This window comes from Bufo gargarizans, chromosome 8 (genome assembly GCF_014858855.1).
Source record: "Bufo gargarizans isolate SCDJY-AF-19 chromosome 8, ASM1485885v1, whole genome shotgun sequence".
NCBI lineage: Eukaryota > Metazoa > Chordata > Amphibia > Anura > Bufonidae > Bufo > Bufo gargarizans.
The window spans coordinates 200582639-200598333 of record NC_058087.1 but is presented as its reverse complement, the minus strand read 5'-3'; the positions used below and the strand labels follow the sequence as shown (position 1 = coordinate 200598333).

The 15695-nt window shown below is 44.7% G+C and overlaps 1 protein-coding gene across 1 annotated transcript in view; it reads right to left on the bottom strand.

Moving 5' to 3' along the window:
* Positions 1–4620: 4620 nt before the first annotated feature.
* LOC122945572 (serine protease 27-like) overlaps positions 4621–15695 on the bottom strand; it is a 32195-nt gene continuing 21120 nt past the window's right edge. Inside the window, exons 5-8 of the mRNA XM_044304640.1 lie at positions 7041–7203; positions 6428–6702; positions 6026–6195; positions 4621–5034 (exon numbers count right to left, since the gene is read on the bottom strand). Of these exons, the coding sequence (XP_044160575.1) occupies positions 4621–5034; positions 6026–6195; positions 6428–6702; positions 7041–7203 (1022 nt within the window). The remainder of the gene's footprint in view (positions 5035–6025; positions 6196–6427; positions 6703–7040; positions 7204–15695) is intronic.

Sequence of the window (15695 nt, the reverse complement as noted above, 5' to 3'; positions counted from 1 at the left end):
AGTAGAATACAACATTGATATGTTTAAGGAAAATCCAGTTTATAGCATAAATCAATAGTTTTAGAGTTTTTATTTTTTTATATTAACCTCCTTATCTGTTACTGTCTGGTCTGTGGAGATCACTTCTCAGCAGCCATCTTCTTATCTTCACTGGAAAGATTACAATGACAATAGGCAAAGTCACAGCTGATTCCTCTCCTTCCCTGCAGATCGTTGGTGAATATTAGACTTGTCGTTGGTGATATAGTGAAGATGTATTCAAGTCCTGCTTGTAACGCTGTAACCTTGCGGCGTGTCTCTTCAGCTTTCACAGCTGGTGGCTCACGGGCATAGGGAAAAGCCTGGCAAGTAGTACCTTCAGAAAGACCTTTGGTGTGACGTCACATCATACAGATATCTATCGGGTCCACAAAACCTTCCGACGCATTTTGGATTCTTTCATCAGGGAAGTGTGTGTGAAAGCTGAAGAGACACGCCGCAAGGTTACAGCGTTACAAGCAGGACTTTAATACAGCTTCACTATACCACCAATGGCAAGTACAATATTTACCCACAATCTGTGATGACTTTTTATGTTTGTATTGTATGCCGGCCAGCGCGGGTATCTTTACTCTATTTTCAGTTTTGTTTTCCCTCAGTGCTGGAAGATAGCCACTATAATGTGATGCCCAGCAGTGGTCATTTGCCTTTTTATTTGCATACAGTCAGCGGTAGCGCGGGTGTAATCCACTTTATTATAGGTCATAGAGCATGTCCACTGCCCTGTCGAAAAGAGGTCAATCAGTGATGGTCACAGCTCACCTCCTCCCCCTCCCTGCACAATGTCATACTTGCATGCCACTTTCAGCTAATATATGGTAGTCTGCTGGCATCTGTAACGGGACATCAGGGTCCGGTTAGTAACACAAAACAATAGGGCACATTTATTAGGACTGGCATTTTAGACGCTGGTCTTAATAAAGCCCTAAGCGGGCGGTGGATCCGTCCTAGTTATGAAGAAGTGCCAGCCTCTCCATAACTTCGGCGCATCCAGCACCAGTTCTAAATTTAAGAAGCTCCCGAGCTTCCAAGCGGTCTTACATTTAGACCATTTTCTACGCCTAAAACAGGCCTATAAAATGGCAAATGAGACGGGCCAGCCAGCGCCTCCCCTCCCCGGCCCCCAGATTAGTGAATGACTCCCAAAGTTCTCGAGCAGACACAGTGCATATAATAATAATGTTAATATGTGTTTACACATTATTATTATCTGAAAGACTGAACAGAGGGAGAGAGGACCCGTGGTACGGTTACACGGACGCCAAAATATGCCGTGGGTCAGGATATGAGTGTAATAGTCTATAGTTTTGTTTGTGACGACAATTGCAGTGGGCGCAGGGAACTAACACAGGGCCCTTTAAGATGTTGTAACTCACGTACCAGGTGAGGAATGCCAGAGTGGTATAATGTCTCCGTATGATAGTGGTAATAGTGTCACGGCTGGACTCCTGGATCCTGGCTCACTTGCAATAAATTGAGTGTGGTGCTAGCAGGAGTAATAGAGGAATTTGCAGCAATAATTGAGGTCCAGACCTTTGGTAAAGTTAAAACTTGTCTTTACTAGTTGTAGCTTTCATCCAAGCAAGATACAGCATTAGTATTTGGTCCCAGCAGGTATTGGCAATGTGTGGCAGGAATATATATCTTCTGCTATATCATGTGCCTGGAGCTTTGCAGGAAAAGGCGTCTGCTTAATAGCTCTGTAATGTGGCAGGAATTTGGCTTCTGCACTATCTATCGTCTGCTGTGTGGGGATTGACTAGTTGAGGAGGAATATGGCTCCTCCTAGTTATCTGGACGGTACTCACAGCTATTGTGTCAGGGTATGCTTCCTCCTGGAACTGGAGTTGTCTGCTTGCTTCTTCCAGCTGAAGCTGCAAGACTCAGGCTGGGGATGATGATCAATTATCTCAGCCGAGACAAGATCCTGGCTTTGGATCCCTATATCTGGGAGCTCCTACACGCACAGCCTTCCCCTAGCAGGGGTGGGTTACACTCTCACTAACTTCCTTCCCTCCCCATAAGGCAGGATGTGGGCGCAGCCCACTTTGCTCACATAGGGGGGAGCTGAACTGGAATGAACTATTCCAGCTCAGAAACACTAAACTGGCTCTAGTCCCTGCTAACGCATTGCTGCCACCTGCTGGTGAACATAGAAATTACAGCAATATACATTTAACAAGGCTTTCAATGCACATTTGTGATGGTATTATGTGAAATTACACAAGATGACAATGTAAATGCTCTTAACAGGTTGTAGCGGGGTAAAAGAGTTTAGTAACACAACTCTGGGGTGTTACAATTGCTTTCCTGAGGAGGTCAATTTTCAGGTTGTTTTTTAAAGGTTTGAATGGTGGAAGACAGTCTAATATGCTGGGGGAGTGGGTTCAAGAATACAAGGGGCGTACATGAAAAATCTCAGAGAAGGTTGTGTGAGGAGCAGATAGAAGAAGAGCAAAGAAGGAGGTCCTGTGAGATTGGAAATTACACATGAGGAAGCATCAGGAGATTAGGTCAGAGATGAATAGAGAGCACAGGATCTGGACTGGAGATTAAGCATAGGTAGATATCAGGAGATTAGATCAAAGATGTTTGGAGAGGAAATGTTGTGGACTGGAGATTATGTGTGAGGAGGATTCAGGAGATTATATCAACGATGTATGGAGGGGACAGGTTGTGGACTGGGGAATATATGTGGGGAGGTATAAGGAGATTAGTTCAGAGATGTATGGAGAGGACAGGTTATGGACTGCAGATTATATATGGTTAGAAATCAGAAAATTAGGTCAGAGATGTATGGAGTTGACAGGTTGTAGACTGCATATTATGGGTGATGAGGTATCAGGAGATTATATCAAAGATGTATGTGTCACGGCGGGGAGTGGGGGAAACCAGACACCGTGCGGTGTCAAAGGGTAAAGGGGATCAGCCAGGCCAAAAAGGAGTAATAAGGGAGCAGGTCACCTCCTACCACATCCCTAATCCTCTCCCTGACTCCTCACCCTATGAGCGGACCCCGATGGTGGGACGGCTCATACCCTGGATACCTAATATCCTGAGTCGCCCTGGAAATCCCTCACTTAGGAGCAGGGGGAGAGACGACCTGTTCATCCCACTCATGGAGGAACAGGAGTCTCTATCTGAGGCCAGCCACACATACAGCATATGGAGATGGCAGGTAAGCGAAACCAAAAACACACTAACCTGCCACAGACACCCTGACTGGATCCCGTGCACAAGTGCTGGTGTCCACACCAACATTAGAGGACACAGCACACACCACAAACCACACAGGGACCCAGGACACCCATAGCTGCAATAAACATAAGACAGGGGAATGTCTAGCCAAACATGCTGGACACCAAACACCACCAGACATGAAACACCAAACCAAACATACCAAAACCCTAAACATAACCCACTCCATACAAATAAGGACAGGAAGGGAAGGAGACACCGGAATAACATTGATGACCACAAGGTTGTCCCTCACTGGACAGATGGAACACCCTGGACTGGAGCAGAGCTCCAGCACCAACAACAGCTAAAGTACCACTGACTCCAGCCAGGAAACCACAAAAGATATAAGCCAAGTGACCACACCCAGTGAGGGAGTTAACCCTTACAGCACCAGAGGGAGGCTACAACTTAAAGGGGAAGTGCACACACAAGCATACCAAACACATAACCACCGGCAACAGCATGCGTGGCAACCATGTCAGAAGGCCGAGACACTACCACTGCATGCTCTCACAGCAACACAGCAAACCAAAGACCGTGACAGTATGGAGGGGGCAGGTTGTGGACTGGAGATCATGTGTGGGGAGGTATCAGAAGGTAATATCAGAGATGCATGGAGAGGATAGGTTGTGAACTGGACATTATGTGTAGGGAGGTATCAGGAGCTTATACCCGAGATGTATTGAGAGGACAGGTTGTGAACTAGAGAATATGTGTGAGGTGGTATCAGGAGATTAGGTATAAGATGTATGGAGATGACAGGTTGTGAACTGGAGATCAAGTGTGTGGAGGTATCAGGAGATTATATCAGAGACGTAAAGAAAGGACAGTTTGTGGACTACAGATTACATATGTGGAGATTAGATGAGAGATCTGTGGAGAGGATAATCTGTGGATTGAAGTGTTTTTGTGGGGAGACATCAGGAAATTAACAATGAATTCCTATGGGTGTCACTCACGAGTGTGAGTACGAGAAAGAACTTCAGCAACATGAAGGCTCATCAGGAAAAAAAACATAAAACATAAATATTGCAACAAAAGGCTTTTTATTACATTTGATAAAAACACGGGACTACATAACAAGACCGGAAATTATTTACATTTGATATAAATTACATATGAAGCTTTGGTGGTCTGTTGAGTGTTTGTAGAATTCACAGACATAAACTCAAAGTCAAATTACGAATTGATAGCAGTAGAGCAAATGTAGGAATCAAAGCAAGTCCTAAACCTGACCTCACGAAGAACACCATCGTGAAGAGACCCGTCCTTCAAATGGAGATGGACAGACTAGTGGGCTTTCTCATAATGGTGGTTATAGTAGTCATGATGCTGACTGAGCTACAGAAGTAGCACAAGACCCAAGAGGATGAGCAAGACATTAGCCATGGACCAAAGATTAGAATGTGCTCCACTGCTTGGCTGAGCGTTCCCCATGTTGGGATCGGTATTATTGTCGGTTAGGTTCCCGCTCTCTGTAACATTTTTGTCATATGCCATATAACTAAGGCTACTTTTGTTTGGTTGGAATGTAAGGTTTTGCTTTGTGATATTGATGTTATTGGTCAGATACAAGCTGTTGAATTTTTCCATCTTCCGCTCAGTTATAGAATCCTCAATCCAGGACAGGTAATATTGGACACTTGTATAGACCCCAGGATGTTTGGGCTCCGCACATCCAAAACCCCAGCTGACGATGCCAATCTGCACCCAGACACCGTCCATATTATAGACAAGGGGTCCACCTGAGTCACCCTGTGAAGAAGAAAAATGTGGAAAACATCTTTAGCATTCTCATTAACCCATTGCTATCACCTTCCAAGAAGATTTTTATCTGGAGATGAATATCAGGAAATAATAATCCTGAAGATGCCTCAAACAGAAAATGAATAATCACAACCTAAGCCATAAATATAGAAGAGAAAACTTGAGATGAAGAAGAACATGCGGCACCGCAACAGCAACTGTACTAAAAATCCAAGTTGGGGGGGAGGGTTGACTTTTTTGTAAAATTTTAGCAAATTGATTTTTTGTTTTATTTTACTGCATTCGTATATAAGCACATTTTTCAAGTAAAGGTGGCCGTACACAATAGAGTTTTGTCATCTGATATCAGTAGAGGCTTCATAACTCTTCAACGTTTGCAGGTATTGGAGGACAGAAGTAATGGGCAGTTGGATTCAAAATCCCCCATCCTTTTGTATAAAATACCACCAGGGCAATCTGAAGAAGACACCTCTCCACATTCACAGCAACCTGAGCATGCATGTGTATGGAAGGCTGGAAGAGGTCACGGCCTGCTATGTCAGGCTTCCTTAAGACCTTCTGCTAGAACATTACCTGAGGGTATGTTCACAGGGCAGAATCCAAGGCAGACAAATCAGTAGCAGATCAATAGCTGAAAACAGGTCATTTTTGGTGGTGGATTTATAGTAGTATTTACATTTTAGAATAATTTTTGTTTCAGGATTTGAAAGTTTTTAGTAACGTTTTTAGAAGTGTTTTGGCAGCATTTTTCTTATCCAGTCCTTGGATGGGATAAAGTGGAAGTTTTTTGGGGCAGAGAAGATGCCACTAGAAATGCTTCTAAACTGCTTCTAATTGAAGTCAGTAGGAGATTGTCGGTGGCATTCTAATGTCGGTGGATTCCAAGGTGGAAAAATGTCAGTTTTCTGAAACGGAATCCACACCAAATTTTAATTGTGTGAACATACCCTGAACACAGTAGTTGCATATCTCCACATACCTGACATGAATCTTTCTTTCCTTCTTTGTAACCAGCACAGAGCATGTCCTTCTGGATCAGCTTGATTTTGGGGTTGTAGCCCAAGCTGGTCTGGTACATGGATTCACAGTTCTTGTTGTCAATCAGAGCGAGCTGGACCTTCTGTAAAGTTCCTGGGCTGGGCAGTGGCACTGTGAGGAGAGGATGTCTTTATTACAACCTAACAGACTACGACTCCCACCGTATTTCCACCATAATCATTTAGTTATAGTTTTAATTCTAAATCCTTCTGTCCGGATGACTCTACATAATTACATGGTGGGAAGAGGCCAGCTAGCTTTCCCAATAATTACTCCCCCTGTCTACTGACCTCAACTAGACATGTCAACCATCATCTATGTATCCAGGTGACTATGGCCTTACCTCCATCTTTAATGTCGCCCCAGCCAGTTGCCCAGCACAAGGTTCCCTCAGCGAGTTTCAGAGTCTTAGGTGGCAGACAGACGGGAAGTACATGGGGGCTGAAATTGACTGGTTCTTCTAACTGCACCAAGGCAATGTCTCCACTGGATCCTTCGCCTGAGAATGTGGGGTGTATAATGACTTGCTTCAATCTTCTGACCACAGTGCTGGGGTTCTGCAGATCCGAAAGCTTACTCACTCCAAGGTATGTGGCATATGCTGAGATATTCACCGGCCTGCAAAAGAAGTAATAAGAAAACATGTCCTTAAATGCCTTCTAACCTTGGGACGTCTTTTTCTTGGAATTCTACGTTTGGCAAATGTCATAAATTGGTGATTCCTGAGAGGTAAAGCATGGGGGACAGGAACCATTCCAATAGGTTTCAGGTCTGTCTATCATTTAAGAAACCTGCCAATGAGTCTGGTTCACCTATGGAAGCCTATGATCTACCATAGATGAAGCAGTCGCTCTGTTAAATGCATTGGAGCAATATTTCTGTGAAAACTTTTGACTTTTCCAGTGTCCTCCATGGTTTACTTTTGTGCTTTTTGTCCATAACCAAAACAGACTTACGTTTCAAAGCAATGAGCGGAGGTCAGCACCCAGGAATCACTGATGAGTGACCCCCCGCACAGGGCAAAGCCATCTCTCTGCAGGCTGACCTTCCATGGCCATTCTCCAACCTGTGAATCTGTTCCTCCTACGATTCTTTCTGATACCAATGGCCTTCCACAACCTGCACCATCCAAAGAGAAGCTGTCAGACACTGATATATCACTTCTTCCATATGAGCAGAGGACATTGATGGGACATCTTGGACTGACCAGCTAACATGTCAACCATTCCCAGTTACTACAGATTACCACCATAGACGAGAGTGCAGAGAGAGACATGCAGCTAAATGGTCCATATAACATGAACATGTGTCTAGTGTCCACATACATGAGTCAATAACATAGAACATGGACCTACCTGTCAACGCCAGAAGACCCTGGAGTCCTGGATGAGCATCACAAAGGAGGAGAAAGAAAGGAGGGGAGACAAATAGAAGATGTTAGTCCTACTACACTGATATTATCATCTAGACACGCTATTACATCACACATCATGCCCCCCTCCCTGGAGTATGACCTAATTGTCTAAAGAGACATCAGACTCATGTTTATCAGCGATGCATATGTTGGAAACATTACTGGTCCAAAATAAAAATATAAAAATAACCCAAAATGAAAATCTCGGTTGCCATGTTAGATGTGGCCCCCAGGGTCCTGAGGTTCTTACCGTTCTGTGAGAGAAGTGAGAGAAGGAGCACAAGAAGCTTCTGCATGATTCTGTGGTGGTGAACCTGCTTGTCCTTCTACAGATGTCTATCATTTGATTGCTGATGTTCTTCTGTTTGGTCATGCTGAGGACACGACTTATATAGAACCCTAGAGCTGCCCAACTGGTTGTGGCTCATTAGCATCTTAGCAAAACATGAACATGTGGAGAGGCTCTCAGTGACACTCGGGTTTTGTATTTTATGTGGTTTTGTGTTGTCTTCTGTGCTATGATTTATTTTCTGTGGAATTATATGTTGAGCTGTATTTTGTGTTTCATTTTATGTTGTATTTTGTGTTTCATTTTATGTTGTATTTTGTGTTTCATTTTATGTTGTATTTTGTGTTTCATTTTATGTTGTATTTTGTGTTTCATTTTATGTTGTGTTTTGTGTTTCATTTTATGTTGTATTTTGTGTTTCGTTGTATTTTGTGTTTCATTTTATGTTGTATTTTGTGTTTCATTTTATGTTGTATTTTGTGTTTCGTTGTATTTTGTGTTTCATTTTATGTTGTGTTTTGTGTTGTATTTGATATTATATTTTCTGTTTTGTAAAGGTTATAGATGAGTTTTGAGCATTTTCTGGTCTCAGTATGAATTGGACCAGTTCAACTTTCACCATTTAAGGGTCACTGAGTCTTCATAAAAACTATTGATATTTCATAGGGACATATCAAAAGTTTTGATCGGTGGGGGTCTGAGTGCTGAGAACGGGGAGAGAGACGCGCTCACGTGCAGTGCATTCATAAAGTCCTCACACCCTCAGGACAGTGCATTCATAAAGTCCTCACACCCCTCACTGTTCTCACATTTTGTTCTCTTGCTCCTTGTGCTATCACTTCCCCCATCATTCTGCCCTCAATCCTCCATAATGAGAAAGTGAGAAGAAGGTGAGAAACTTTCACTAATTTACTGAAAAGGAAAAAGTATAGTCTCACATTTGCTCAGGGCATAAGTATTCCTAGAGTTGTCCCTAAGCAGCTCCTGCGTTGCCTTGGCTGTGTACTTAAGAATATCTCTGGGCTCCTTTCAGTCTCCCTGCCCCCCAGACACGATGCTGCCCCACCATGCTTCACTGTAGGGATGGTATTGGGCAGGTGATAAGCGGTGCCTGGTCTCCTCCAGACATGATGCTGCCATCACCATGCTTCACTGTAGGGATGGTATTGGGCGGGTGATGAGCGGCGCCTGGTCTCCTCCAGACACGATGCTGCCCCACCATGCTTCACTGTAGGGATGGTATTGGGCGGGTGATGAGCGGCGCCTGGTCTCCTCCAGACACGATGCTGCCACCACCATACTTTGCTGTAGGGACGGTATTAGGCAGGTGATGAGCGGCGCCTGGTCTCCTCCAGACATGATGCTGCCACCACCAGGCTCCACTGTAGGGATGGTATTGGGCGGGTGATGAGCGGCGCCTGGTCTCCTCCAGACACGATGCTGCCACCACCATACTTCACTGTAGGGATGGTATTGGGCAGGTGATAAGCGGCGCCTGGTCTCCTCCAGACATGATGCTGCCACCACCATGCTTCACTGTAGGGATGGTATTGGGCAGGTGATAAGCGGCGCCTGGTCTCCTCCAGACACAATGCTGCCCCACCATGCTTCACTGTAGGGATGGTATTGGGCGGGTGATGAGCGGCACCTGGTCTCCTCCAGACATGATGCTGCCACCACCATGCTTCACTGTAGGGATGGTATTGGGCAGGTGATGAGCGGCACCTGGTTTCCTCCAGACACGATGCTGCCCCACCATGCTTCACTGTAGGGATGGTATTGGGCAGGTGATGAGCGGCGCCTGGTCTCCTCCAGACATGATGCTGCCGCCACCACCATGCTTCACTGTAGGGATGGTATTGGGCAGGTGATAAGCGGTGCCTGGTCTCCTCCAGACATAATGCTGCTACCACCATGCTTCACTGTAGGGATGGTATTGGGCAGGTGATGAGCGGCGCCTGGTCTCCTCCAGACATGATGCTGCCACCACCATGCTTCACTGTAGGGATGGTATTGGGCGGGTGATGAGCGGCACCTGGTCTCCTTCAGACATGATGCTGCCCCCACCATGCTTCACTGTAGGGATGGTATTGGGCAGGTGATAAGCTGTGCCTGGTCTCCTCCAGACATAATGCTGCTACCACTATGCTTCACTGTAGGGATGGTATTGGGCAGGTGATAAGCGGTGCCTGGCCTCCTCCAGACATAATGCTGCTACCACCATGCTTCACTGTAGGGATGGTATTGGGCAGGTGATGAGCGGCGCCTGGTCTCCTCCAGACATGATGCTGCCACCACCATGGTTCACTGTAGGGATAGTATTGGGCAGGTGATAAGCGGTGCCTGGTCTCCTCCAGACATAATGCTGCCACCACCATACTTCACTGTAGGGATGGTATTGGGCAGGTGATAAGCGGCGCCTGGTCTCCTCTAGACATGAAGCTGCCCCCACCATGCTTCACTGTAGGGATGGTATTGGGCAGGTGATGAGCGGCGCCTGGTCTCCTCCAGACATGATGCTGCCACCACCATGCTTCACTGTAGGGATGGTATTGGGCAGGTGATGAGCGGCGCCTGGTCTCCTCCAGACATGATGCTGCCACCACCATGCTTCACTGTAGGGATGGTATTGGGCAGGAGATGAGCGGCGCCTGGTCTCCTCCAGACATGATGCTGCCACCACCATGCTTCACTGTAGAGATGGTATTGGGCAGGAGATGAGCGGCGCCTGGTTTCCTCCAGACAAGACGCTTAGAACTGAGGCCATAAAGTTCCATTTTGGTTCCATCAGAGCAGAGAATCTTGATTCTCACAGTCTGAAAGTCCTTCATGTGTATTTCCAGAGAAATTAAAGGCCCTCGAGGTAAGTGTAATAACAAAGGGGCTGAATACTTATGTCGACGTCATAGGGGCTGAATACTTATGTCGACATCATAGGGGCTGAATACTTATGTCGACATCATAGGGGCTGAATACTTATGTCCACGTCATAGGGGCTGAATACTTATGTCCACGTCATAGGGGCTGAATACTTATGTCGACATCATAGGGGCTGAATACTTATGTCCACGTCATAGGGGCTGAATACTTATGTCCACGTCATAGGGGCTGAATACTTATGTCGACATCATAGGGGCTGAATACTTATGTCCACGTCATAGGGGCTGAATACTTATGTCGACATCATAGGGGCTGAATACTTATGTCCACGTCATAGGGGCTGAATACTTATGTCGACATCATAGGGGCTGAATACTTTTGTCCACGTCATAGGGGCTGAATACTTATGTCCACATCATAGGGGCTGAATACTTATGTCCACGTCATAGGGGCTGAATACTTATGTCCACATCATAGGGGCTGAATACTTATGTCCACGTCATAGGGGCTGAATACTTATGTCGACATCATAGGGGCTGAATACTTTTGTCCACGTCATAGGGGCTGAATACTTATGTCCACATCATAGGGGCTGAATACTTAGGCCCAGGCCACATCTTAGTTTTTCCTTTTTAATATATAAGCAAAAATTCCTAAAACTTTGTCACTTTTTTATTATGGGGCATTGAGTGGATATTGATGGGAAAACTGGATTTTTTAAAATCTTAGGACAAGATGCAATATATCAAAATGTAAAAAAAAAGTTAAAGGGTGTGAAGACTTTCTGAATGCATTGCGTTGGGCCGTCTCTCCTTGCTGTAGGAGACAAGATGTGCCATAGACTTCTATTGAGTCTGCCTCACTTTTCTCCTGCAGGGATATATATCTCCTCGTTCTAGTGATTGTCGGGTCTCAGAACTCAGACTCCGCCGATTAAAACTGTTAAATTGGTCCAATTTATACTGAAATCAGAAAATGTGACCCTTTAAACAAAAATATGTAACGTAACCCATTAAAGAAGCAGGGCCGGCGATACCTGAGAGATATGTTCTAGAGCATCCTGGAGGGGAGATGGTCTCATACTACAGGGTAGGGGCCAAATAGTTATCAAAATAAGTGCCTACTCTTACAGAAGTGGGTTTCGGCTTGAGCTGGCCTTATACATCTCATAAATAATAGCTGAACCCGACGATGTTGGCAACACCGGCTAACCTTCTTATGTCTATGGGTAGCCTCCTGGCTGCCCCCTACAGAAAAATAAATAAGGGTTGGGCATTTAAATTTCAAGTACCTCCTTGGGGAGATAAGGCATCACCAAAAGAGTCCCCATTCAGGACAGACCACATTCAAGCTTGGCAGAGGAGTCGGGAGAGACAGACGTTGGCTGAACGAGCATTCGGCAGACGGCTATCTAATGTTTATGATCACTTATATACTCCAATAATCAGGAGAAGGGTCGCGCTTTTGAACGCCTGCCCCATGTACTCCTGCCTGGAGATCAGCCACAAAACAAGCAAACAGCTATAAAATCCACTGGATGTGGACAGGAAGGGGTAACCGCCCCCTGACTTCTTGCGGTACCCATGTACATAATGTGACTCTTGGGTGGCCAAGGACTGTTGCTGATTTTGGTGGATAACCATTGAGACAGTTTGATGAATCTGGCAGCCAAGACCAGAGGAGACTAATCCAGAGAGTGAAGCTCCATGACAGGTGAGAGAGGCTACCTAAAGCTTCCATATTCTGCTCAATATTACCAGGGTGCACCTTTACACAATAAGACTGGGGGGCAGCAGAGAAACGGGTATGAGACAACCACTGAAACCATCTAATAATCGGGTGTCCTGAGACCATCTCCATAGCTCAAAGTTCAGAAATAATTTCACCCAGAAAAGATAATATTATCATTAGTGTGGTTTTGCCTTAGGCCCAACACCAACACCATATCTGGTTGTCCTAAAAGCCATGAGAAAGACTCCTAGACCACATTACTGGCCTGAAGAATTCTGTATACATTAGAAGAAGGTGCAGATTTAACATCAACAATAAAACATATTCTTTTTATTCCAAAAACATTACAATCACAGCCAGGACACGGGGTGTACAGGCAAGGCGACGGCTCTTTCGCATTTCACACTTCTTCGTGGACCTGTGAGATGTAAAGTCACACTGATGTTGGCTCTGCGCCAATCACTGTTTCCAGAGGAGGCTTCTCTTCAATCTCTCACCCGGATCAGAGGGTTATCTACCATTTTACATCTCTTCCTGATCTTCTCACTTCCCAGCAATTATTCGAGAGATGCAGTCTACCCATCTGACACTGGCTTGAAATGTCACAAATTCTCAACGTCAGTCATTTCTGTCTCCATCCCATGCATATGGTTAAAAACACATCTTGAAGAAGGGGTAACCTCACTGTTATATGCTGCTATCAATTAACCGCCAAACAGATGTAAAACTACCATACAAGCAGTGATGGGGACTTGAACACTGATCCATCCTTCTCCATTGTTGATGACTTCATTTAGCAATAAAAGTGCAAGTGACTGGTCGACAAGGCTACCTGTGCTAAGAGACATGAGAAACTTGTGATCTTCACGACTGTTAGAAAGATGATGTCTCAGTTGTCCTTGGAAGAGTTTGTTCAGGGCCGATTATCAGGAATGAACGATCGTCTGAATGCTTCTTCCTTATAATCGTCCAATGTAAATGCTTGTTGATTGGGTGAAAGCATTGTTGATGTGGACACCTGAATTGTTTTGGGGCAGCAGATTGTCCTGTGTAATAAATCAGGATATGGATGGGCGATGGCTACCTCACATGGAGCTCCCTCCTCCATTAACGATCAGGCAATTATTGGGAAGGAACCTGGCCATCATAGAAGATGGATTGTCTTGCCAAAGGCTATCTTCTCAACAGTGCAAGGCGGTCATCGCTAGGTAGTTTTAAAAGCCAAGCAACAACTATGAGGCTATTCAAATGGCCGGCCAGTGAATAGCCACCATAATAAAATAGGACATGTCCTATTTTTGGCCATTTTTATGGCTAGACTAACCCTATTAAAACCAATTAGTCCATTTTTAAAGGCTGTGCATGCATCTAAAGGCCATTAAAATGGTTGAACTGTAATAAAAAAGGGGCCATTCAGGAGTTAAAATAAAACATACTCACCTCATCCACATGCATGCACATGGGCACTCGCCCCTTTCTAGAGATGTAAGGCCAGAACTTGGATGCCCAACCTGAGGCAAAATCGCCATGAAGATCTGATAGTGTCCATTTTTCACAATTTCTCACATGAATGTAGCCTAGAAGCCCTACTAATTTACCTGGACCAGGGCATTGGCCGTAGACCCTACAGGAAAATTTCAAGGTGGGCCAATGCTGTCCTTGCCGCTGGCCAGGTACATAATGAATTCTCAGCTGTAATTAACTGGTTCTGCTGGGACGTTATTTTGAGCTACGATATTGTTGACAACCCCCCCCCCCCCCCCACTACTTGTGTTCCCTGGCCTTCTATCAATTCAGACCCTTCAAAATGGGACCACTTTTGGTTCCCAATCCGCCCCTGTTCTCGGATTGAACAAAGTGTCTCTGGGGAGATAAGCAGCCGTAAAACACTTTGGGCATATCGTATCTCAGGATAACTAAAACATTAAAGATCCCCCCCAAGTCTTTGAAGCTTTGATGTAAAATACTGCCCAAGATCATTATCTCCATTATGGCACCAGCTGACTCAATGCTTTTGGTTGCGTAGATTGGACCTGTCTATGTTCAACTTCTGTAGAGATGGGACCTGTCCAATTTTTGTTTTGTTTGTGTTAACAAACCATTATCTTAGACTCATTAGATACTGACCCACGAGCAAGCTTGATAGGACAGGATGCAAAGGTTTCCTGAAATGCTGGTGAACTGTTTTAAAGGGACTTTTCCATGGTCAGTTATCGGGAATGCACATTTATATAAACTCTTGTTCCTGATTTTTGGTTTAAATGCGCTGCTTATATGGAAAAGCTGATATCGCATTTCAGGACATATGGATGAGGTCCACGATGGAGCATATGAATCCTAGAGTGACTATACTTACCTTATCTATTATTACTATTACCCTCAGTGTCTGTGGTGTTTTTGAGTGGGTTTTTGTTCATTCTGCTTCTTTTAGTTTTGGGGGGATTATTGTGTTTTCTGTGGACAAACTAGAATAATATTGTTTGAGAACACACAAATGTAAAATGTAATGTCTGATGGTTTGTTGAACATTGGTTAAACGTGATGGACATTTGTCTTTTTGAATCACACAAACCATGTAACAATGGGAGTTGTATCAATAGAAAAATATTTTTTTTTTAAACCCTCGCTGTAATTTTGTAGGGGCGTCTTTGCCTTGTGGAGATTGCTCACCCAGAAAAGAGAAATATCCTTCAGCTTGTCTACAGATCAGTGAATTACAATGACCATTGTCATGCAGGATGAGACTGAAGGAACTGTAAGCCAAACATCTCAGAACGCAACCTGTCAAAGCCATCCAGGACTGTTTGGAATACCTGCAGGGAGGAAGCCATTACTGCATGGCAGAAAGTCACATACGTTGAGCACAATGAGTACTGGTCACGTCTACACTCATTTACATGACAGTGGTTGTTTACCAGGAGAAGACTAGATGTGGCTTATTAGTAAATCCTCTTTTCTTGTTTTTCAGCTGCAAAGGTTGAAGGTCTCCTTAGAAATGTTAGCTGTTTCTTCTGGAAAAACCAGTGTTGGTGGCCAGAGGGAAGACAAATGACAGGTGACATGCCATCACAGCTGCTAGAATCTACTTCTAACCTGTAAACATTTTTCCCAGGAGGCCGATGGCCAAACAAAACCTGATCCATACACCACAGATATTACAGTATCTCCAGGCTGAAGGAACTTTCCCAGTTGACCCCTCGGGCTCGAATTCCTGCAGTTACTACGTGACCAACACAAGGCCTTGTTTCTGGTTAGTGAAGGACTCAATTCATGGGTAAAATGATAAACTGCTATAAA